The sequence below is a fragment of the Pseudophryne corroboree genome, chromosome 6, assembly GCF_028390025.1.
Source record: "Pseudophryne corroboree isolate aPseCor3 chromosome 6, aPseCor3.hap2, whole genome shotgun sequence".
NCBI classification, from domain to species: Eukaryota; Metazoa; Chordata; class Amphibia; order Anura; family Myobatrachidae; genus Pseudophryne; species Pseudophryne corroboree.
Window position 1 is genome coordinate 817,729,267 of NC_086449.1, and position 26,722 is coordinate 817,755,988.

Below are 26,722 nucleotides of genomic sequence, written 5' to 3' on the forward strand. Positions count from 1 at the left end.
GCATCCGCAGTACAGAAATCTCTGGGAGCATGGCGTTGGCCGTGTCCCCAGAGACCAGCGCAAGTGCAGTTGACTCCGACACAGTGCCAGATTCTGCTCGTATCTATGCCGCGGAGAGAGGAGGGGTCCTGCATGGAGTTTGCAAACGGGTACCTTCTCCTCTTAATCCGCTTCTGCTCAGTCTGCAGGGAATCTTACGGAGTTGTAGTTAGCGCCAACCGATCATTATACTTTATACTAAAGTCGTACAGATCATTTTTATTCCCTAAGCATCAGAAACAGCAAAAGACAAATCTCACTGTCGTTGCATAGCAGCTACAAGGGTGCTGCTACAGGACAAAAAGTTAAAATAACAAAGCACAGCATCCAAATGACAGATGAAACCACCAGTCTGTAAATAATGTCTGTTGCCCAGAACACTGTAAACCCGACCAACTGTGTCAAAGTGATACATGATAGAGGAACGTCTCCATTTTAAGTATATTTGTAACAATATCTGAGATAGATCACATCCTAAGCTCAACGGAGGCGGGGCTGATGACTGGAGTCGCATAATAAAGGCACCGCCCACTACATAAGAAAGAGAAGCAGTATCTGGTATGCTCCTTGGCTCCAGTGGTGCAAGTAGAATTTCTTTCTTAGTGGTACTGATAGTACAAATGGAGGTGGTCACGTGTCATGAGGGGGTGTGGTCATACTAAGCTAGGGGAGTGGCTACATGACAATAGGGACACGGCCACATTATGCCACACACCGTAGTGCCCATTACACATTATGCCACACACAGTAATGCCTTATATATTATACCACACACCGTAATGCCTATTACATATTATGCCACACACTGTTATGCCCATTACACATTATGCCGCACACCGTAATGCCTTATATATTATACCACACACCGTAATGCCTATTACATATTATGCCACACACAGTTATGCCCATTACACATTATGCCGCACACCGTAATGCCTTATATATTATACCACACACCGTAATGCCTATTACATATTATGCCACACACAGTTATGCCACTGACCCCATTTTATGTACCACACACAAAAATGCCCCTTACAAATTTTGCCCAAGTGGTGGGCTGGTGGTAATGAGTACCACCACCATATTTCTTAATGGTATTTCGTACCACCCTACTTTCAGCACTGCTTGGTTCTCACTGAAATGTGGGAATCTCCTGGACATTCCGGGCAGGTAGGTTAGAAAATGTTATAAGACCACCTGTGGTATTTGTGCAGCAAATGTGAGAAAAAAATGCATTTTCTTTTTTTTTTAGACATTAGCACCATAATCTATGTAAAAATCATGGGGAAATAAATCAGGTGAAGCGCAGTGAAGCCTAAAGCTTTGTAGGTCTCGGTTGCAGCGTTTTTCTTCCATAACCAAAAATTGTCTCTAAAGGCTGGTTGATCCAGACACGGGCAGAGTGATGCCCGGACAGAATATGCAATATAACCTGTCTGTAATCCTGGAAACGTGCAGGTTGGTGAAACGCTCTGTCACATTGCACGTGCAGGTTGGTGAAACGCTCTGTCACATTGCACGTGCAGGTTGGTGAAACGCTCTGTCACATTGCATGAGCAGGCTGGTGAAACGCTCTGTCACATTGCACATACAGGTTGGTGAAACGCTCTGTCACATTGCACGTGCAGGCTGGTGAAACGCTCTGTCACATTGCAGGTGCAGGTTGGTGAAACGCTCCGTCACATTGCACGTGGAGGCTGGTGAAACGCTCTGTCACATTGCACGTGCAGGTTGGTGAAACGCTCTGTCACACTGCACGTGCTGGTTGGTGAAACGCTCTGTCACATTGCACGTGCAGGCTGGTGAAACGGTCAGTCACACTGCACGTGCAGGTTGGTGAAACGCTCTGCCACATTGCACGCGCAGGTTGGTGAAACGCTCTGTCACACTGCACGTGCAGGTTGGTGAAACGCTCTGTCACATTGCATGCGCAGGCTGGTGAAACGCTCTGTCACATTGCAGGTGCATGCTGGTGAAACGCTCTGTCATACTGCACGTGCGGGTTGGTGAAACGCTCTGTCACATTGCACGTGCAGGTTGGTGAAACGCTCTGTCACACTGCACGTGCTGGTTGGTGAAACGCTCTGTCACATTGCACGTGCAGGCTGGTGAAACGGTCAGTCACACTGCACGTGCAGGTTGGTGAAACGCTCTGCCACATTGCACGCGCAGGTTGGTGAAACGCTCTGTCACACTGCACGTGCAGGTTGGTGAAACGCTCTGTCACATTGCATGCGCAGGCTGGTGAAACGCTCTGTCACATTGCAGGTGCATGCTGGTGAAACGCTCTGTCATACTGCACGTGCGGGTTGGTGAAACGCTCTGTCACATTGCACGTGCGGGTTGGTGAAACGCTCTGTCACTTTGCACGTGGAGGCTGGTGAAACGCTCTGTCACATTGCACGTGCAGGTTGGTGAAACGCTCTATCACATTGTACGTGCAGGTTGGTGAAACGCTCTATCACATTGCACGTGCAGGCTGGTGAAACGGTCAGTCACACTGCACTTGTAGAGGGAGCTGCCAGCAACAGAAGAAGATAAAGAGTAAGCAAGTGTTCCGCTTTGTCGGCAGGGCTGGAGTGGAAGTTGTTTTGAATCCCAGGTTCAGGGTAATTTAGTACATGGCATTGTCATTGCTGTTAGAAAGTCTCTGCGATCTTTTAATGCTCAATCTCTGTAATTACATATCTCATTGATTAGGTAAATTGCTCCTACTTCCCTGGTCCTTTTTCAGAGTGATTGAAGTCATTTCGCTCTGAGCTGCGCAGGCGGTAATTGGATGCAGGGACATTATGTAATCAGAGACCTATTGTCAGGTTGTCTTCAGCTGAACTGCCGACGTTGAGTTTTTATCCTCCAATTTTCTTCTGTCCCTTAGCAGTTTCAGGGGGAGATGTACTAAGCAGTAAAAAAAAGTGAGCCAGTGGAGAAGTTGCCCATGGCAACCAATCAGCTGCTCTGTATAGTTTTATACTATGCAAATTATAAATGTTACTTCAACGCTGATTGGTTGCCGTGGGCAACTTCTCCCCTGGCTCACTTCTCCACACTTTTCGCTACTTAGTACATCTCCCCCTAAGTCCCTGGCACTTGGCGGTGCTTACTGCTGTGCAGGCTCCACCGAGGCCCAGCTGACACTTTACGCTCACCGCTATGATCTGTTGACTGTTGGAAGAGACCTATTATATGCCATACCCTGCACCTATAACGCCACAAGTCAGAGGTGACCTCTTTGCAAGCAGATGATGTCAAGAAAGCAGGCATTATACTGTATTATACTGTACTGTATATATTATATACTGATCGTATTATACTGTACTGTAATTGGCATTTTGCGACATACCAGACGATCCCGTGATATCCATCGCCTTCAGGTTTCGACACTTGATGACGGTTAGAGTCATTCGGCCGGCAGTAGGTAAATAGCAAAGGGAATACATGATCTCTCCAAGGTCTACGCTTTCCTGGGAAAAAACGGAAAAAAACTGAGTACTTAGCGGGGTTACATCAATCAGGTCATTTATCTGATAAATTACAGCGAGAAAAAAATATTTCTTATAGCGCCAAAGTAGGTCTTAATATTGCTGTATGAAAAAAGTCTGATTTTCAATTGTACAGTCTTTAATGAGTAGTACACCAGCATTGATAGATGGGAGTGGGCACTGCCGTACGGATTACTTGGTCAAGGTACATAATACATCATTCATAACCGTCACTAGAACAAAATGCTAATTATTAAGAAAAACTGCTGAATATTTTATTGTATTTCGGGTGGAAAAACTCAGCCAGGAACCTTCTCTCTGGAGTACTGGGAATTAATCACGCATACAGTATTCTCAAAATATGTATTTTCTAGAATATAATGTCCCTTTATTATGCTGTGCACTGTATCTAGAATACTAAGCTAAACAGCGCATATTTATAGCAAAATAAACACACCAGTTCCCTATCTACATCCCAGCTGGCGCTCACTATAAATTGACAAAATTGGAATCACTTTTTAAATCCATTTTTTTCCAAATACAGTATACAACTATTACTATTCATTAAAAAAGATGAATACGTTTGTAAAATAACTGTGTAGTGCACCGCCTGCAGGGGGCGCACTACAATCTACCTTTTGGCCAAACGCTTCCTACAAAACGCAATTACAGTAGGAGTAAAATCTAAAGACTAATCTAAAGGGGCAGATGTATTAAGCCTGGAGAAGTGATAAAGCAGTGATAAGTGCAAGGTGATAACGCACCAGCCAATCAGCTCCAATATGTAAATTGACAGGTGGGAGCTGATTGGCTGGTGCGTTATCACCTTGCACTTATCACTGCTTTATCACTTCTCCAGGCTTATTACATCTGCCCCCTAATGAAGGTACGGTATTAAAATCCAATATAAATACTCATGAGAAAAATCAATTAATATAATTAAAATGATGCATTTTTTCCGCCTTAAGTGCAATTATATCTATTGTTATACAACAAATGTAAAATCTCATTAAGATTTCAACTTAAGCTGTCATCCACACATGACGGCACTTTAAGGATCCTCACGTACAGTTGGAAGGATTTCCACTTCTGTGGCATAAATATACATGTATCCACACATTACATTACACCGATTTGTGCCCACATCTGGATTTGAGTGTGCTTTAGACTTGCAGACCGTTACCCAATGGCGTATCTAAAATGGGTTCACTAGCGTCGGCGGCAGCAGCGCTTCACAAATAACGGGTAAAATGGCACAGCGGCCATTTTTCCGGAGACCTGCACATGCGCAGTAGGCGCTGGCACAGGGCTAGAGTCTGCTGTGCTCCTAGTGCCCAGAACCAGCATACTAGAGAGGAGAGGGCCTGGGCGGAGCCTGCACACAGGCCCCCTCCTCTCTTAATACACCCCTAACTTTACCCCTGGGGGTAGATTTACTAAAGCGTGTAAAAATGATAAAGTGGAGGCGTTGCCCATAGCAACCAATCAGATTCTAGATATCATTCCTCTAATGCATCCTAAAAATAAAAAAAATTTTACTTACCGATAATTCTATTTCTCGTAGTCCGTAGTGGATGCTGGGAACTCCGTAAGGACCATGGGGAATAGCGGCTCCGCAGGAGACTGGGCACAAAAGTAAAGCTTTAGGACTACCTGGTGTGCACTGGCTCCTCCCCCTATGACCCTCCTCCAAGCCTCAGTTAGGATACTGTGCCCGGACGAGCATACACAATAAGGAAGGATTTTGAATCCCGGGTAAGACTCATACCAGCCACACCAATCACACCGTACAACTTGTGATCTGAACCCAGTTAACACCAGCATGATAACAGAGGAGCCTCTGGAAAGATGGCTCACAACAACAATAACCCGATTTAGTTAACAATAACTATGTACAAGTATTGCAGACAATCCGCACTTGGGATGGGCGCCCAGCATCCACTACGGACTACGAGAAATAGAATTATCGGTAAGTAAATTCTTATTTTCTCTGATGTCCTAGTGGATGCTGGGAACTCCGTAAGGACCATGGGGATTATACCAAAGCTCCCAAACAGGCGGGAGAGTGCGGATGACTCTGCAGCACCGAATGAGAGAACTCCAGGTCCTCCTCAGCCAGAGTATCAAATTTGTAGAATTTAGCAAACGTGTTTGCCCCTGACCAAGTAGCTGCTCGGCAAAGTTGTAAAGCCGAGACCCCTCGGGCAGCCGCCCAAGATGAGCCCCCTTCCTTGTGGAATGGGCTTTTACAGATTTTGGCTGTGGCAGGCCTGCCACAGAATGTGCAAGCTGAATTGTACTACAAATCCAACGAGCAATAGTCTGCTTAAAAGCAGGAGCACCCAGCTTGTTGGGTGCATACAGGATAAACAGGGAGTCAGATTTTCTGACTCCAGCCGTCCTGGAAACATATATTTTCAGGGCCCTGACAACGTCCAGCAACTTGGAGTCCTCCAAGTCCCTAGTAGCCGCAGGTACCACAATAGGCTGGTTCAGGTGAAACGCTGAAACCACCTTAGGGAGAAATTGTGGACGAGTCCTCAATTCTGCCCTGTCCGTATGAAAAATCAGGTAAGGGCTTTTATAAGATAAAGCCGCCAATTCTGACACGCGCCTGGCCGAAGCCAGGGCCAACAGCATGACCACTCTCCATGTGAGATATTTCAAATCCACAGATTTAAGCGGTTCAAACCAATGTGATTTTAGGAACCCCAAAACTACATTGAGATCCCAAGGTGCCACTGGAGGCACAAAAGGAGGCTGTATATGCAGCACCCCCTTGACAACGTCTGAACTTCAGGAACTGAAGCCAGTTCTTTCTGGAAGAAAATCGACAGGGCCGAAATCTGAACCTTAATGGATCCTAATTTTAGGCCCATAGACACTCCTGTTTGCAGGAAATGCAGGAATCGACCCAGTTGAAATTCCTCCGTTGGGGCTTTCCTGGCCTCGCACCACGCAACATATTTCCGCCAAATGTGATGATAATGCTTTGCGGTCACATCCTTCCTGGCTTTAATCAGGGTAAGAATGACTTCTTCCGGAATGCCTTTTTCCTTCAGGATCCGGCGTTCAACCGCCATGCCGTCAAACGCAGCCGCGGTAAGTCTTGGAACAGACAGGGTCCTTGCTGGAGCAGGTCCCTTCTTAGAGGTAGAGGCCACGGGTCCTCTGTGAGCATCTCTTGAAGTTCCGGGTACCAAGTCCTTCTTGGCCAATCCGGAGCCACGAGTATAGTTCTTACTCCTCTCCGTCCTATAATTCTCAGTACCTTGGGTATGAGAGGCAGAGGAGGGAAACACATACACTGACTGGTACACCCATGGTGTTACCAGAGCGTCCACAGCTATTGCCTGAGGGTCCCTTGACCTGGCGCAATACCTGTCCAATTTTTTGTTGAGGCGGGACGCCATCATGTCCACCTTTGTTTTTTTCCAACGGTTTACAATCATGTGGAAGACTTCTGGGTGAAGTCCCCACTCTCCCGGGTGGAGGTCGTGCCTGCTGAGGAAGTCTGCTTCCCAGTTGTCCACTCCCGGAATGAACACTGCTGACAGTGCTATCACATGATTTTCCGCCCAGCGAAGAATCCTTGCAGCTTCTGCCATTGCCCTCCTGCTTCTTGTGCCGCCCTGTCTGTTCACGTGGGCGACTGCGTGATGTTGTCCGACTGGATCAGCACCGGCTGACCTTGAAGCAGAGGTCTTGCTTGGCTTAGGGCATTGTAAATGGCCCTCAGCTCCAGGATATTTATGTGAAGTGATGTCTCCAGGCTTGACCACAAGCCCTGGAAATTTCTTCCCTGTGTGACTGCTCCCCAGCCTCGCAGGCTGGCATCCGTGGTCACCAGGACCCAGTACTGAATGCCAAATCTGCGGCCCTCTAGAAGATGAGCACTCTGCAACCACCACAGGAGAGACACCCTTGTCTTTGGTGACAGGGTTATCCGCTGATGCATCTGAAGATGCGATCCGGACCATTTGTCCAGCAGGTCCCACTGGAAAGTTCTTGCGTGGAATCTGCCGAAAGGGATTGCTTCGTAGGAAGCCACCATTTTTCCCAGGACCCTTGTGCATTGATGCACTGACATTTGTCTGGTTTTAGGAGGTTTCTGACTAGTTCGGATAACTCCCTGGCTTTCTCCTTCGGGAGAAACACCTTTTTCTGGACTGTGTCCATGATCATCCCTAGGAATAGAAGACGTGTCGTCGGGATCAGCTGCGATTTTGGAATATTGAGAATCCAACCGTGCTGCCGCAACACTACTTGAGATAGTGCTACCCCGACTACCAATTGTTCCCTGGATCTTGCCCTTATCAGGAGATCGTCCAAGTACGGGATAACTAAAACTCCCTTCCTTCGAAGGAGTATCATCATTTCGGCCATTACCTTGGTAAAGATCCGGGGTGCCGTGGACAAACCAAACGGCAGCGTCTGAAACTGATAGTGACAGTTCTGTACCACAAACCTGAGGTATCCTTGGTGAGAAGGGTAAATTGGGACATGGAGGTAAGCCTCCTTGATGTCCAAAGACACCAATATAATCCCCTTCTTCCAAGTTCGCAATCACCGCTCTGAGTGACTCCATCTTGAATTTGAACCTGTGTATGTAAGTGTTCAAGGATTTCAGATTTAAAATAGGTCCCACCGAGCCGTCCGGCTTCGGTACCACAAACAGCGTGGAATAATACCCCTGTCCCTGTTGCAGGAGGGGTATCTTGATTATCACCTGCTGGGAATACAGCTTGTGAATGGCTTCCAATACCGCCTCCCTGTCGGAGGGAGACGTCGGTAAAGCAGACTTTAGGGGAGTGCCTGAGTCCGCTTGTAAAGCCCCAGCGTCATGCTGAGGACTTGGCAGAAACGGGAGAGGGCTTCTGTTCCTGGGAACTGGCTGTTTGCTGCAGCCTTTTTCCTCTCCCTCTGCCACGGGGCAGAAATGAGGAGCCTTTTGCCCGCTTGCCCTTATGGAGCCGAAAGGACTGCGCCTGATAATACGGCGTCTTCTTATGTTGAGAGGCTACCTGGGGTAAAAATGTGGATTTCCCAGCAGTTGCCGTGGCCACCAGGTCTGATAGACCTACCCCAAATAACGCCTCCCCTTTGTAAGGCAATACTTCCATATGCCTTTTGGAATCAGCATCACCTGACCACTGCCTCGTCCATAACCCTCTTCTGGCAGAAATGGACAGCGCACTTACTCTTGATGCCAGTCGGCAAATGTCCCTCTGTGCATCCCGCATATATAGAATGCATCTTTCAAATGCTCTATAGTCAGTAATATACTGTCCCTATCCAGGGTATCAATAGTGTCAGTCAGGGAATCCGACCAAGCCACCCCAGCACTGCACATCCAGGCTGAGGCGATTGCTGGTCGCAGTATAACACCCGTGTGAGTGTATATACATTTTAGGATATTCTCCTGCTTTCTGTCAGCAGGTTCCTTAAGGGCGCCTAAAACTAAACTTTTACTAAGAAACTCAGGAGAGCCTCCTAGAATGCACCCTTCTCGGCCGGGCACAAAATTCTAACTGAGGCTTGGAGGAGGGTCATAGGGGGAGGAGCCAGTGCACACCAGGTAGTCCTAAAGCTTTACTTTTGTGCCCAGTCTCCTGCGGAGCCGCTATTCCCCATGGTCCTTACGGAGTTCCCAGCATCCACTAGGACGTCAGAGAAATGATAGAATCCAATTGGTTGCTATGGGTGACACCTCAACCTGTTTGTTTTAGAGGCTTTAGTAAATCTACCCCCACTGAGAATGACATGTGGAAGAGGCACTGGTAAGTGGAAGCTGGTTAAAGTAAGGGCATTGATGCCCCCTGGACACATATAACCAAATGAGACTTCTTGTGAGGGATACTGTATGTATTACATGTATAAAATGATGCAGTGATGACACCAGTCATTGCATGGCAGCTTCTGATTGGCTAGTTGCTCCTTGACTTCTCTATCTGATAGTGATTGCCATTATCCCGGTAACTTGTGACCGTCTAATTTGGCAGATGTATTAAGCCTGGAGAAGTGATAAAGTGGAAGGTGATAACACATCAGCCAATCATATCCTAACTGTCAAGTTACAGGCTGGGTTTGAAAATAACAGTTAGGAGCTGATTGGCTGGTGCGTTATCACCTTCCACTTTATCACTTCTCCAGGCTTAATACATCTGCCCCCTGGTCTACAGCAGGACAGAGGATACTTTGATTTACAAAATAGCGAACAAATGTTTGTAATTACATTTATTATGGAAAAAGTGACTTTCACTTTTTTTTTTGTAAAACAGGTAGAAGTCTACAAAACTGAGAAACGGCTGACACAGATATACCGCTGGTCTTCCAGCTGCGACTCACATCTACATATATATTATACATTAACATTAATTATTAATTATGTATAAATATGATATATTATTATATAATACATGTTTGAACGTCCTATGTGGTGGCAGGAGTAAGCGCACTCATCTCCAAGTATGTTCGGTTTAAAATGCAGTCTGCTGATTGGCTATGACTGAGAATACGGGATTTGTGTAATAGCAACATCACATGACCAACCGCGGCATCTCAATTTTTAAAATGCTGACAGGGGACGGGGTAATTAATTTACCCCTGCCCCCTGCCCTAACCTGCCTGCGGTGGTGGCTAGGGCTCAGTTAGTGGGGGTGGCGGCTACGGCTAAACACAGAGGGTGGCGGCTAGGGCTAAGACTTGGGGTTGGCGGCTACGGCTAACCGCCATTATATTGCCCAAACCTAAACCCCCCCACGGACCCACTGGGATACCATTTTGCGGAATGAGAAAAAGAGGTGGACAATTACTGTGTTGGTTGAACAGAATCGAGAAAGAACTGATTTATGATAAAGACTGATAGATATTTTGGTATATTAAATCAAGAAATGTTTTACTGGAATGCCCACAGGTAACCACGTGAAATTAACGCTAATCGGCATGCCTGTCATGCGGCCTCCTACCGTCCAATCACCTGACAGCTCCAATCAGCCCAACTATTAATCAGGAATCCACCTTCATCAACGCCCCCAAGCTGGCAGCGCTGGTAATCTGGCTGATTAAAATCCTGATGTATAGCCGTTCACATTCTATCATGTGCTACAGAAAGCAAAAGACTATGGCCCTCATTCCGAGTTGTTCGCTCGCTAGCTGCTTTTAGCAGCCGTGCAAACGCTAGGCCGCCGCCCTCTGAGAGTGTATTTTAGCTTAGCAGAAGTAATAATTTTGTGCAGCTTCAGAGTAGCTCCAGACCTACTCAGCGCTTACGATGACTTCAGACTGTTCAGTTCCTGTTTTGACGTCACGAACACGCCCTGCGTTCAGCCAGCCACACCTGCGTTACCCCAGGCACGCCCGCGTTTGTATCTGACAAGCCTGCGTTTTTCCCAGAAACACCCACTTCCTGTCAATCACTCTGCGGCCAGCAGTGCGACTGAAAAGCGTCGCTAGACCTTGTGTGAAACTGCATCGGCTGTTGTGAAAGTACATCGCGCGTGCGCATTGCGCCCCATACGCATGCGCAGAAGTGCCTTTTTTTGCCTGATCGGTGCACTGCGAACGAAACCAGCTAGCGATCAACTCAGAATGACCACCTATATATAGACGAAGTGATAGCAATTTAGGACAGTCCAGGGGAAAAGCTTTAAAAATAAAAGGATAGTTAATCTTATTAGAATGTTAATTGATCTGCCCAAAAAGGCCATACAATACACAGATGGCTAATCTCCCCCAATGATGCAGAACCTTGAGGCTGATTCTGAGTCGGACGCAGAATCGCTTCGTCATTTGTCGCATCTGCATCTTTATGGTAATGCCGCTATAAAGCCTTTCCCTGGTATACATCGCTGCGTCCGAATGTGCAAGGACTGAGACGCCCGCTGTCAGCGCTCGGAGATACTGAACTACCGCTTGGCGCATCTTTAGACACCACCATTGCTTGCACATGCCCTATGGTTCATCGGCTTTGTACACTACCACTTCCAGCGACACTCCCACGACACGCCTGCGACACTCCCATAGAACACAGCATCTCTGTGCATCTCTTTAGCCACCTGCCTGTTATCTCCCAGTCAGTGTCCTGGAACGCTCCATACATTTCTGATGCAAGGGCTTCGCTGCAATTTACAACCCGAAGGGAGAAAGCGAGCGCCTCCCATTCAATACTTTTTTTATGGGAAAAATCACAAATTTGATGCGTTATTCCTCAACAACCTGACCACTTATCAAAATTATGTGACCTTATTGTACATCAACATCACATACCCTATCGAATGACACCTGAACCGTCAAAATCGGTTTTGTCATTGTGTGGAGTAGTTGCACTCACAAAAAAATTGCCGTTAGTCTTAAATATGTTTTGAACCTCTTCCCCTTATTTGAATGTTGCCCAGATGTTCAGCGTAAGCTGGTGTTTCCAGACTGATTGCACTCTACAAACCCAACAATTTATTTTTACATCAATAGGTCGGCAATTTCAGCCACCTACAGTCATGGGGGTATATTCAATTGACGGTGAAAGCTGCCGTCTGTCGAAAAGACGTCAGTTTTCGACTTTTTTTAGATCGGAAGGGGTTCCAACCTATTCAATATATTCGACTTGTCGAAAAGCACGTGGATCGGCGGAATAGCTGCCGATCCACGTGCTTGTGTCGAAAACGGTTTTGGTCCCCTTTTCGACCACCTCAGTCCGACATAAAAAAATGTCGGACTGAGATGTGGGACCCAGAGGAGGAGAGGGGGGGGAGCCGCAGGGAGACGAATTGAGATGAGATTGAATAGGGGTTGTCGGATCCATTCCGACAAATGCATGTCGGAATGGATCCGACCCTAATTGAATATACGCCATGGTAACCTACTTGCCATTACGGGAGACTAATGTATTTTGGTGAAACCTCCCAGACCCCCTGGAGAACAGGCAATTCTCCCAGAAGAGTTTTCACTCACCCGCCAGGTGGGCAGAGGCAAGACACAATGATGCGAAACGCGTCATAAAGACCTGCAAATAATGTCATCATCACTTTGCGCCGTCCATGTGATGACACAGGTAGCATCATGGACTCCTACCTCTACTTTTTATACATCCTCTCTGCATCGAATGGAAGTGAAGTATGAAAAGTATGTAGAGTATAGTGGCTATTTCAGGTTTCGTGTTCATTTAAAGCCATTTATTCAGAAGCTCAGAAATGTGGCTCTTTGAAACATATTTTACTTCCCATTGTGATCAACAGTTGTCTGCAGATCTATTCATTTCTGCTGTCGGAACACAGTGTACAGAAACACTTTGACAGCTTCTTGATTGAAGAATGGGAAAGAAAATAGATTTCTCTCGTAACTGTGACTTAGAAGTAGTATGCAACTGGGATTATTGTTATGGATAAAAATCCTTGGGACACATGTCCTCCATCCAAACGACTACAATTATTTTAATTTGCTAACATATATGCATGATCATCAAGCAATACATATACTCACAGGCAATGAAACATTGCCCCAAGAGTAAGATTTAGTACCAGCAAAAATGGAACACTACGCAACAAAATGTGTTTTGTTTTGTTTGTTTTTTTCAAAAAGTTTGTAACACAATTTCTCCCCTGCACTTCGAAGCAAAACTCAACACGTTTTTCCCAAAAAGTTGTGAACATGTTTTCTCCCCTGCACATCAAAGCAGTACTCAATGTATTTCTCCTAAAAAGTTTTGAACGCAATTTCTCCCCTGTACTTCGAAGCAAAACTCAATGCGTTTTTTCCCCAAAAAAAGTTTGAAACACAATTTCTCCCCTGCACTTTGAAGCAAAACTCAACGCGTTTCTCCCACAAAGTTTTGAACACGTTTTCTCCCCTGCACATCGAAGGCAAACAACGCATTTCTCAAAAAACGTTTTGAACGTAATTTGCCCTGCCATTTTTGCTGCACCCGGGCTTCTCCCTGATTGGTTGTTTTCCACATAATGATATGTTGTGTCCTGGCAATACACACACTATGGGGGTCATTCCGAGTTGTTCGCTCGCAAGCTGCTTTTAGCAGCTTTGCACACGCTAAGCCGCCGCCTACTGGGAGGGAATCTTAGCTTATCAAAATTGCGAACGAAAGATTAGCAGAATTGCGAATAGACACTTCTTAGCAGTTTCTGAGTAGCTCCAGACTTACTCGGCATCTGCGATCAGTTCAGTCAGTTTCGTTCCTGGTTTGACGTCACAAACACACCCAGCGTTCGCCCAGACACTCCTCCGTTTCTCCAGCCACTCCCGCGTTTTTCCCAGAAACGGTAGCGTTTTTTCACACACACCCATAAAACGGCCAGTTTCCGCCCAGAAACACCCACTTTCTGTCAATCACATTACGATCACCAGAACGAAGAAAAAACCTCGTAATGCCGTGAGTAAAATACCTAACTGCATAGCAAATTTACTTGGCGCAGTCGCACTGCGGACATTGCGCATGCGCGACTAATTGCTCCGTTGCGAGAAAAAAATAACGAGCGAACAACTCGGAATGACCCCCTATAAACAAGCTCGGAAGTGTTGTGGGAAATCTGGGTATTCAGAGAGAGACAGAGCGGAGACACAGTAAGAGAGAGACGAAGAGAGAAGAAAAGGAAATTGTAGCACTATTTGTAGACGCCAGTCTCAATGTGGTGAACTTGGCCTTTCATTTAGAGAAGCCGCAATTCCTGCCGCATAGCCGCCATCACAGAGAAAACAGGATCAGACAGAGACAATATGGTGAAAGGGATTGGGAAGGTGACATGACCTGAATAGCGCATTCGATGATAAAATTTGATTAAAATCATCTACAGTATCACCATTTCCTGCCAGCTTCTGTTACTCTCCTGTAGCCTTTTCTTCTTCATAGTTAAAACATCTTGTCAGCCTCCATCTGGTGTGAAGTCAAAGTCCTTTCTCAATACAAATCTCCACAGATTTCCAGGTTCTTGTAATTTTCGTTTATTTACACTGTATCACATACAAAGAATATTTCCGCTAAAAAATGTCTGCTCGCTTTAATTGGTCTGTGAAAATGGACAACTCTGAATAGGAACAAGTAAGAAAGAAATTGTGTCTCTATTAAAGCCGGCGCCTCTGTATTCATGGTTATTATGTCACGGCCTTAAAGGCTACAAACAATTCTACTTTCATTGCACATAGGTGGTCATTCCGAGTTGATCGCTAGCTGCATTCGTTCGCTGTGCAGCGATGAAGCAAAAAAATGGCACTTCTGCTCATGTGTATGCGGCGCAATGCGCACGTGCATCGTACAATTGCAACTAACGATGTAGTTTCACACAAGGTCTAGCGAAGCTTTTCAGTCGCACTGCTGGCCGCAGAGTGATTGACAAGAAGTGGGCGTGTCTGGGTGTCAACTGACGGTTTTCAGGGAGTGTTCGGAAAGACGCAGGCGTGCCAGGAAAAACGCAGGCGTAGCTGGGCGAACGCAGGGTGTGTTTGTGACGTCAAAACAGGAACTGAACAGTCTGAAGTGATCGCAAGCGCTGAGTAGGTATTGAGCTACTCTAAAACTGCACAAACAAAGTTTGCCACCGCTCTGCGAACCTTTTGTTCGTACTTCTGCTAAGCTAAAATACACTCCCAGTGGGAGGCGGCATAGCGTTTGCACGTCTGCTAAAAACTGCTAGCGAGCGAACAACTCGGAATGACCACCCTAAGGTTGAGATTAGCTGGCAAATAAAAAATATGTATTTCTCTTCCTCTTTATTAATATCTAATGTAGTAGGGAATATAGGGCCTTATTGAGGTATGTTAGCAAACAAAAAAAGCACACTTATGTGCAAAACCATGTGCACTGCAGGTGGGGCAGATGTAACATGTGCAGAGAGAGTTAGATTTGGGCGGGGTGTGTTCAAACTGAAATCTAAATTGCAGTGTAAAAATAAAGCAGCCAGTATCTACCCTGCACAGAAACAATTAACCCAACCACATCTAACTCTCTCTGCACATGTTACATCTGCCCCACCTGCAGTGCACATGGTTTTGCCCATTAGTGTACTCTTTTGCTTTGCTAACAAACCTGAATAACCCCCAAGATCGCCTTACTTAGCCTACGTGCAATCAGGGATTGGCTACCGAAGGTACTCCCAGTCACTCGCAAGTGAGGTGCTGCGACACTGAATCAGTCAAAGATCTACAAATACGTGTATGTACACACAGGACGCATTGCTCAGACTGGCTCAGTGTCAGGTCTCCGAGACTGTCTACGCTGGATGCTTGCGATTGGCTGCAACTAAAGGCAAGTCCTAAAGTAGTGACTGATTATTTACTGCAGTCAGTGCAATATTCCAGCTGGGTATTTATTTTTCTTCTCTTTGGACTACAATGGATCACTAAAGTAAAAAGGAGAAAATTAACTTTAATTTAATATTTATTAAAGTGGTGAATAAGGATTTTGTGAAGTTTTTAATTCAATTAGATCAATGTAAAATTATGTGTTTTTTACCTCCTTTGTACAATGGCCCTCATTCCGAGTTGTTCGCTCGCTAGCTGCTTTTAGCAGCCGTGCAAACGCTATGCCGCCTCCAACTGGGAGTGTATTTTAGCTTAGCAGAAGTGCGAACAAAAGGATCGCAGCGCGGCTACAAAAAAAAATTGTGCAGTTTCAGAGTAGCTCCAGACCTACTCAGCGCTTGCGATTACTTCAGACTGTTCAGTTCCTGTTTTGACGTCACGAACACGCCCTGCGTTCGGCCAGCCATGCCTGCGTTTTTCCTGGCACGCCTGCGTTTTTCCACACATTCCCTGAAAACGGTCAGTTGACACCCAGAATCGCCCACTTCATGTCAATTACTCTGCGGCCAGCAGTGAGACTGAAATGCTTCGCTAGACCTTGTGTGAAACTACATCGTTCGTTGTAATAGTACAACGCGAGTGCGCATTGCGACGAATATGCATGCGCAGAAGTGCCGTTTTTTTGCCTGATCGCTGCGCTGCGACCGAAATCTGCTAGCGAACAACTCGAAATGACCCCCAATGAGTCTTGCCTCGGACCCAGTGGGTGGCAGAATGCAACGCTAAGGGTCCATGTTTTGTTCATTACTAGTCTGTGGCCACACCATCCTGGTAGCTTCTAGAAGACAGGGCATGCGATTTCTTGCACGGTGCACTGTACATAATGACTGTTTTACTAATGCTGGCTAGGGTGCCCGCAAATAGCCCTTCTCTGCCAAATGGGACCCATTATATAGTAAGTTTAGGCATTTTATATATGTATTTTGGGTGCTGCTGGGGTGGTGGAAGTGAATGTGGAGGGGGGTGGGCAAATCGGGTGGTCTTCTGTATGCCGGCTCTTGGGATCCCGGCGCACAGTAAACCGGCGCCGGAATCCCGACAGCCGGCATACCGACACTTATTCTCCCTCGTGGGGGTCCACGACCCCCCTGGAGGGAGAATAAAATAGCGTGGTGTGCAAGGGGCTCATTTGCGCTCGCCACACTGTCGGTATGCCGGCGGTCGGGCTCCCGGTGCCGGTATGCTGGTCGCCGGGAGCCCGACCGCCGGCATACCATACTACACCCGGGCAAATCTGATCTAGTCAGGAAGCAAGGCCCTTCCACAGCCCCTTCCACAGCAGCCGACACCTATGGGGAGAGACCTATTGAATGCACACTCCCTCCACCTGAACGACTCCTCTGCCTTGCAGCTGTAAAGGGCGCACAGGCAGCCGCCAAGGGTGACCATGTCTTCCGGGCTGGGCCCCTCTATCAAGCCCAAGCCCAGGTAACAAGTCCCTTCCCCCTACCATCTCGGGGCCCCTGGCGAGAGTGTGTGTCTGGGTGCTGCTGGGATCGGGTGTTGGTAGTGAATGCGAGCAGAGGGGGCACCAACAACTATCTCTCCCTTGGGCTCCTAGTATGAACCTATGCCCCTGGGTGGCTATATCGGCATTGCAAGCAGGCAGACCGCTGGTAGAGGAGTTTATGGTCTCTGCTGCTGCATGAAGTCCTGGCAGCCTCTGATGTTCAGTGATGACATCTGCTGTGAGCCGCCTGCGAGGAGAAGTGAACAGGAGAACCAACCGAGCGCAAATTTAGTGGCGGCAAGAGTGACTGCCGCAGAAACACAGAGAAGGGACGAGGCTGATTCTGATTTCAATCCTGAGGTGAGTGAGGCTTAAGATGGCAACATAGCTTACCTTATCATAATACAGAGAGAGAAAAAAGTAACATATCTATCTATAATAGATTTATCTAACAGGAGACAGGAGGAGCGAGCACCAATCAAGTCTGAGACGGAAAAGGGTGACAAACTAATAAAAGCAGACCGTTATTGTTAAAATATAATTTTTCTGTTTAAGGGTGGTCATTCCGAGTTGTTCGCTCGGTAATTTTCTTCGCATCGCAGCGATTTTCCGCTAATTGCGCATGCGCAATGTTCGCACTGCGACTGCGCCAAGTAAATTTGCTATGCAGTTAGGAATTTTACTCACGGCATTACAAGATTTTTTCTTCGTTCTGGTGATCGTAATGTGATTGACAGGAAGTGGGTGTTTCTGGGCGGAAACTGGCCGTTTTATGGGTGTGTGTGAAAAAACGCTGCCGTTTCTGGGAAAAACGCGGGAGTGGCTGGAGAAACGGGGGAGTGTCTGGACGAACGCTGGGTGTGTTTGTGACGTCAAACCAGGAACGAAACTGACTGAACTGATCGCAGATGCCGAGTAAGGGGCCCTACACATTTGACGATGCGCCGCCGAGGTGCCCGACGGCCGAAACTGCCGACGAGCGACCCGGCGGCGGGGGGGCAGTGACGGGGGGAGTGAAGTTTCTTCACTCCCCCCGTCACGCGGCAGCATTGAAGTGCAGGCAAATATGGACGAGATCGTCCATATTGGCCTGCATGCACAGCCGACGGGAGACCAGCAATGAACGAGCGCGGGGCCGCGCATCGTTCATCGTTGGAGTCTCCACACTGAAAGATATGAACGAGTTCTCGTTCATTTATGAACGAGATCGTTCATATCTTTCAGAAAATCGGCCAGTGTGTAGGGCCTATAAGTCTGGAGCTACTCAGAAACTGCTAAGAAGTGTCTATTCGCAATTCTGCTAATCTTTCGTTCGCAATTTTACTATGCTAAGATTCACTCCCAGTAGGCGGCGGCTTAGCGTGTGCAATGCTGCTAAAAGCAGCTTGCGAGCGAACAACTCGGAATGAGGGCCAATATCGCTTTAAAATGGATCATGTTATATGTACAACTGTACTTTCCTGTAGGAAATACATGTATGTAAATGATTCAAAGCTTGTGCATCAATAGTTACTTTACCTGGCGATGTTAATGAGGTGAGACATTCATTTCATTTAAACTTTATTAACAAAACAACTTGATATGCTTATTAAATTGCTAATTGTTTATAATTGTAATTACTTTGCAATTATCCCAATCTCTAATCTTCCAATTAAGGGCCTAATGCAGACCTGATCCCTAGGGTGCGTATTTCGCATCCCTGCGATCAGGTAGTCGCCGCCTATAGGGGGAGGGGGAAATCGCTGTGCAGGTGTGCGATCACATGTGCAGGAGAGCTACACAAACAGAAGTCTCTGCACAGCCCGGGACTTACTCTTCCAGTGCGACGAGCTGACGTCAGAAACCCTCCCTCCAAACGCCTGGTCCCTCCTGCGTTTTTCCGGACACTCCTCTAAAACGGTCAGTTGCCGCCCACAAACGGCCTCTTCCTGTCAGTCACCTTGCGATCGGCCGTGCAATCGCTTTTCTCGCACCATCCCGTCGCTGCTCGGCGCTCCCCTCCGCTGCGGCCCGTCACGCCTGTGCATTACGGTGCATACGCATGACCCGATCGCCCGCTGTGTGAAAACGCACAGGAGCGATCAGGTTTGAATCGGCCCCTAAGTCCAATTACTACAGCTTGATAAATCATTTATATTAACAGGCAAATACTGTAGATGCTGTAGAAAATACGCCTCCTTTGTCCCCATGTAATAACCATAGTTATTTTAATTTTTGCTTTTCAAATGCCAACTAAGAGACACATTTTTTAGAACTTCCCGTCCACAGTTCTGCATATTTTCTATTTTGCCATTGGGAGAGCCGGGGGAGTTAATAATTAAGGAAGGAGATAGCTCGGAGCAAGTGACAAAGTAATCAGCAAGGTATAAACCTGCCATTCACTTTATCTAAGTAGTGCTATTTAATATCATTCCAATGAAAGCTTCTAGTCTAAAAATGGATCTTATAGAGATGACAGCTAAGTTAGGACAGATTTATTCTATTGTGCCAAAACTTTTTGCTAGCTGGTGTCAGCGTCAATCATTCCTTTCTGTCATTCACCCATAATACCTTTACTGACTCAAAATAATTTTTACGAATGAGAGCAAATTTTATTTCATATTTTGAAACACTACTTTTTAAAAAAAAACGTAATTAAAAAAAAAAAAAAAAGTTGCTGAAAATCAGTAGGCAGGTAAACGAATGAAACATGCCAGTTTTAGAAACTGCTGTTCAGTGCAACCTTGCGTGACGGAATGGTCTTAATGGGGGTCATTCCGAGTTGATCTCTTGCTAGCAGTTTTTAGCAGCCGTGCAAACGCTATGCCGCCTCCCACTGGGAGTGTATTTTAGCTTAGCAGAAGTGCGAACGTTTTTATCGCAGAGCGCCTGCAAAAAATGTTTGTGTAGTTTCAGAGTAGCTCAAAACCTACTCAGCGCTTGCGATCACTTCAGACTATTCAGTTCCTGATTTGACGTCACAAACCCGCCCAGCGTTCGCCCAGCCACGCCTGCGTTTTCCCTGGCACGCCTGCGTTTTTCCGAATACTCCCTGAAAACGGTCAGTTGCCACCCAGAAACGCCCACTTCATGTCAATCACTCAGCGGCCAGCAGTGCGACTGAAATGCATCGCTAGACCCTGTGCAAAACTGCATCGTTCGTTGTGCCCGTACGTCGCGCGTGCGCATTGCGCCGCATACGCAGAACTGCAGTTTCTTAGCCTGATCGCTGCGCTGCAAACAAATGCAGCTAGCGATCAACTCAGAATGACCACCAATATGTCCAGCTTTCAGCTAGTAATAGTAATATGTAAATACGGTGCCTTTTCCCTTTAAAATGATTCTGGAAATCTGTTGACTGATTCTGAGCGGATTACTTTATGGAAATGAACTTTCGGAGCAATGAAGGCGAATGTGATGAAAATTAACGATCCTGACATTTCTGAATTCCTCCCCGGGGACAATATCACATAATTAGAATTATACAAGGTTTGCAAATATTACTGAGCTGCACCTTGTCTGAATAAAAGGCTAATTGCTTACATTTCCAGTAAGTGCTTTACCTGCCTAGTTGCTGGTCTGTAACGTGTGCTGTCATTTATTCTCTGCTGTGGGGTTGTTGATATAGCACATGCTCATGCATTATAATAATAACATCACAGCAAGCTATTGTAATGTAAGAGCTCTCTGTAAGGGCTGTACACCTTCAGGGAACTCAATTTTCTAAACATGGGTCTTTCGACCTGTGGTACAGGTATCTCCAGTGTTCCTCAGACAGATTCAGGTGCTACATCCACCCCAGGGTTGGACTGGCCCACAGGGGTACAGGCCCCTACCCCCCCCCCCCATCCTTGCTGGGCCCCACTACAGGGAAGGGGGGGGGGGGGAATTGTGCACTTGAATTACACATAATGGATATGTTACCTTATACTGCATTGGACTATGGTGTATTTTTGATAATTGAGCCAGGTCAGTCAGACTTAATCCCCTGCTGTAATGACTTAATCCCCTGATGTATCGTTCTCTGTATTGTATGGCAGCTGAGAACAATAGATTAAAGGTTTATGTTAATAAACCATGGTGTGCCTAGGCGCAGCAAAGAAGTTAAGATAAATGTGCACCCATCTGTATTTATAAAGGGGCCCAGACCATACACTCTGTAATGGCTAGACAGACTTCTGTGGCAGCTGCCCCCCCCACCCTGAAGACTGGTCATGCCCCTACAAATGGGCCCCTACCACTGCATTGCCCCGGTGGGCCCTTCATGTCCCAGTCCGACACTGGTCTACCCTTTAAATTATGGAATCTCTTGGTAAACTTTGATAGGCATTATGGAGAGCTTTGGGTGGCCTAAGAGCCCCAACATTTTCGAGGTGCCTAAAACACTCTAAGATGCCGCTCCTTTGATTGCTTCATCCCTCACCCCAGATTGTTCCTGACCAAGGACGAGTCAGGCCGCCCTAGGCGCAATATTATTGGTAACCCCCCAACACGTCACTGCCCCTTTCATGTTAAGGCCTCCCGACTGCCAAAGCAACGCTAGCTTCACCCCACCTCCACAACTTACTGACCACTGCCCCCTCCTCCCTGACCAGTTACAAAATAAAAAAATAAGTTGTAGTGACAAAAACAAGAAAAAAAAGAATCACTTGGCGTCATCTGGCCATTGGCCAAGCAGAGCTCTCATGTAAGTGAGCATGCCGTACCGCCCCACCCAGCAAGTGTCACCCCTAGGCAGGTGCCTCGCATGCCTAGTGGGAAATCCACCACTGGTCCTCTGAAGTTGATAACCAGCTCAGTTGCAGAATAAAGAGCGGAATTGCAATGTCATTATTTGTATATATTTAATAGGAAAGGTGACATTCACTGTGCACAATACAAATATCATCATGTTACATTCCACAAACAGATAAGACAGCTTTGTGTAAAGTCCCAGGACACTGGCACATTGACTGGCTGTATAAAAGGTGAGTGACGTGATGGTGGTCAGTCATTGTATATATTTATTACAGGATCACTTACGACAGCACGGATGGTGTAATGGTTAGCATTACTGCCTAACAGAACAGAGGTCATGGGTTCCATTCCCACCATGGCCCTAACTGTGTGGAGTTTGTATATTCTCCCCGTACTTGCGTGGGTTTCCTCTGGGTACTCCGGTTTCCTCCCACAATCCCAAAAATATACTGGTAGGGTAATTGGCTCCCAACAAAAACATTAACCCTAGCGTGATTGTGTGCGCGTGCACATGTGATAGGGAATATAGATTGTAAGCTCCACTGGGGCAGGGACTGATGTGAATGGGCAAATATTGTCTGTAAAGCGCTGTGGAATATGTGTGCGCTATATAAATAACTGGTAATAATAAATAAATAATAATAAATCACTTGAGCAATGCACACTGCAGGAAATGTTCAGAACAGCTGCAACCTACTCTAACTCCACTGGATACACAGAGGATTATGGTCGGTTGCTACGGGTTACAGCCAAGTTACCTCAACATGAGTTTTCAAGAATATTCCATAACGTGTAATAAATCTCCATATATGTAGATAAAACTAGAGAAAGCATCATCATTAAATAACACGGATAAAGCCAACCTAGGTGGTAATTCAGAGTTGATTGCAGCAGCAAATATGGCCCTCATTCCGAGTTGATCGCTCGCTAGCTACTTTTTGCAGCCGTGCAAACGCATAGTCGCCGCCCACGAGGGAGTGTATTTTCGCTTTGCAAGTGTGCGAACGCATGTGCAGCCGAGCAGGTCTGGACTTACTCAGCCCTTGCGATCACTTCAGTCTTTTTGGTCCCGGAATTGACATCAGACACCCGCCCTGCAAACGCCTGGACACGCCTGCGTTTTTTCCAAACACACCCAGAAAACAGTCAGTTGCCACCCACAAACGCTCTCTTACTGTCAATCTCCTTGCGATCAGCTGTGCGAATGGATTCTTCGTTAAATCCATCGCCCAGCTACGATCCGCTTTGTACCCGTACGACGCGCCTGCGCATTGCGGTACGCAGTAGTAACCTGATCGCTGCGCTGCAGAAAACGGCAGCGAGCGATCAACTCGGAATGACCCCCTATGTTAGCAGTGGGGCAAAACCAGGTGCACTGCAGGGGGGCAGATGTAACATGTGCAGAGAGAGTTAGATTTGGGTGGGTTATATTGTTTCTGTGCAGGGTAAATACCGGCTGCTTTATTTTTACACTGCAATTTAGATTTCAGATTGAACACATCCCAGCCCAAATCTAACGCTCTCTGCACATGTTACATCTGCCCCCCCTGCAGTGCACATGGGCCCTCATTCCAAGTTGTTCGCTCGCTAGCTGCTTTTAGCAGCATTGCACACGCTAGGCCGCCGCCCTCTGGGAGTGTATCTTAGCTTAGCAGAATAGCGAACGAAAGATTAGCAGAATTGCTACTAATAATTCCCTGCAGTTTCTGAGTAGCTCCAGACCTACTCCTGGACTGCGATCAGCTCAGTCCGTTTAGTTCCTGGTTTGACGTCACAAACACGCCCTGCGTTCGGCCAGCCACTCCCCCGTTTTCCCAGGCACGCCTGCGTTTTTCCCTGACACGCCTGCGTTTTTTAGCACACTCCCGGAAAACGCTCAGTTACCACCTAGAAACGCCCCTTTCCTGTCAATCACTCACCGATCAGCAGTGCGACTGAAAAGCGCTGCACGAACAACAGCAAAACTGCTAAGTTTTTAGTTAAATAACTAAGCGCATGCTCCCTGCGTACCATGCGCATGCGCATTTAGCAACAAATCGCAGCATAGCGAAAATCGGCAACGAGCGAACAACTCGGAATGACCACCATGGTTTTGCCCAACTGCTAACAAATTTGCTTCTGCGATCAACTCTGAATTACCCCCATAATCGGAGTAATCTTCCTTTATTGCATAATATAATATTTTGAAAACACTGGCGGTTCAATTTTCACCCGTATTTTTTCCTGCCACTTTCTTTTCTTTCAGAAGGGTCTACGGCTCTTAATATTAACTGTACTACAGGCAATTATTGTTAGATTCATTTTTAATGACAATAAAATTTATTTTTTCTATTAAAAGACATCTAAGCCATGTGATAAGCTGGGATAGGGGTCTGTGGCACATGGTGCACCTGATAGGCTGCTCCTCATCCAATGAGAAGCCACAATCACTACACGCCTCCAGATCTCTCTCCCAACTCTGACAATTGGTTTAATATTTTAAATGAAGTAGTTTAAATGGCAACGTATCATGGATAGGGGGTGGGGTGTGGGTCAATCACGAAAGACTTATATGGAGGGGTGGATAAATGAGGGGGTTTCTAAAACAACCCCTTTAAGCTATAAACATGACATAAACTCCACTATATAGCTTCGGCAATGCTAGGTATCTACAATAGCACAGATTTAAGAGTCACTTGGAGATAAAATTTGAGACAAGGTAAAGGTTGAATGGAACAAAGACACCGCCATGTTCCAATAAGAAATACACCAAGGAAAATCCGAGAGGAAAACCAGGGAAAAGTCACCTGTAAGAATTTAGGGGGTCATTACGAGTTGATCGCTAGCTGCATTTGTTCGCAGCGCAGCGATCAGGCTAAAAAAAGGCACTTCTGCGCATGCGTATGCGGCGCAATGCGCACGCGCGTCGTACGGCCACAATGAACGATGTAGTTTTGCACAGGGTCTAGCGAAGCATTTCAGTCGCACTGGTGGCCGCAGAGTGATTGACATGAAGTGGGCGTTTCTGGGTGTCAACTGACCGTTTTCAGGGAGTGCTCAGAAAAACGCAGGCGTGCCAGGAAAAACGCAGGCGTGGCTGGCCGAACGCAGGGCGTGTTTGTGACTTAAAAACAGGAACTGAACAGTCTGAAGTGATCGCATGCGCTGAGTAGGTTTTGAGCTACTCTGAAACTGCACAAAGAAACTTTGCTGCCGCTCTGCGATCCTTTCGTTCGTACTTCTGCTAAGCTAAAATACACTCCCAGTGGGAGGCGGCATAGCGTTTGCACGGCTGCTAAAAACTGCTAGCGAGCGAACAACTCGGAATGACCCCCTTAAAGTCCATCTGTGATCAAGGCAGCTACTCTGTGGGCTGAACCAGAACCCCGTAGCAAAATTTGGCAATGCCACTTTAGTCCTCAGTGACCATCCAATCTGCACACCCTGTGCAGTCCGGAGCAGGCCAAGAGTGGCCTGCGGCCACATGCAGAAGCCTAGAGCGGTAATTTTGGTGGGAGCAGGTGCCTCAGACCTGGAGGGCCACACAGTATTGCTGAGACCCTTTAACCTTTGGGCCCATTAGTGGCTGCACCCACCATTAGGTTGGACCAATGACTACTATTAGCACCCTGGCAATTTATTAGTAACTAGTGGCACCATATACAGATGGAGCCCTGCTCATCTATCCCTTTAACAGGATCAATTGAGCCAGGGCAGTTGGACTTAATCCCCTGATGTAATGACTTAATCCCCGCTGTATTGTTCTCTCTGTATTGTATTGCACCTGAGAACAATAGATGAAAAGCTTATGCTAATAAGCCTTGGTGCACCTAGGTGCAGCAGTGAAGACTAGATAAACGAGGCTCTATCTGTAGGTGCTTTGTCAGCCTCCGCTCTCTGCAGATACAAGGTACACTTTAAGCTCAGCGCAGTCAGTTCTTAGAAGCCCAAATACATAACATTTACTGAGCACGCAATAAACAAGTCACGGAACTTTCTGTGACAGCTGCCGACTGTGCGCCTGGCGGAACATTCATAATCAGCTTGAAAATAGAGAAGTCTGGGCATATTTTATCAGCAAACACCGAGGAAGAAATTCTTCACAGAAACATATGGTCGTCCCTCTAATTCAATCTGAGCATATTTGCATGTAAATCGCGTGATTTCCTCCTGGAATTCCCCCCCCCCTCCTCCGATGGCGTGATTCTAAATGACACGCTGTGCCACACAGACCAAGATTTCTTATCCTATTTCAGCAGCATTACAGTCACTGCATTGACCGACGGAGGTTATTTTGCCAAAATTATTCTTTGTGATATTTTTCTTTTCAAAATAAAATATTATATATATATATATATATATATATATCTATATCTATCTATATATATATATATATGATTGAAAAGGTAGCGTTATGCAAAGCTCTATATGGTTATGTCCTCCTTTCAATATTTAATAAACAGTTTAGCTTACCGCTGTCTGTAACTGCACCACTTACGCCACCTATAGATGGCGATAGTGAGACGGACCCTGTTGCCAGCAATGGGGACCCAGCGCATCGTGTGGCGGTGCCTAAGCCTAACTCCTCCTCCCTGCAGCCAGCCTAACCCTAACCCTCCCTGTGGGTGCCAGCTGGGAGAGCCTGACAGGACCAGAACCGAGAAGGAAAGTATTATCCCACTGTGTTTTGAACCGTGTAATAACCGTGATTTAATGATTATAATACCGGGTATTTTTGGGACTCAAA

At 46.6% G+C, this 26,722-nt stretch overlaps 1 protein-coding gene across 1 annotated transcript in view; it reads right to left on the minus strand.

The window, feature by feature from the left end:
* The window catches only part of SYT10 (synaptotagmin 10), a 135,561-nt gene that overhangs the window by 9,212 nt on the left and 99,627 nt on the right, over window positions 1-26,722 (minus strand). Inside the window, exon 4 of the mRNA XM_063929130.1 lies at window positions 3,386-3,506. Coding sequence (XP_063785200.1) covers window positions 3,386-3,506 — 121 coding nt within the window. The remainder of the gene's footprint in view (window positions 1-3,385; window positions 3,507-26,722) is intronic.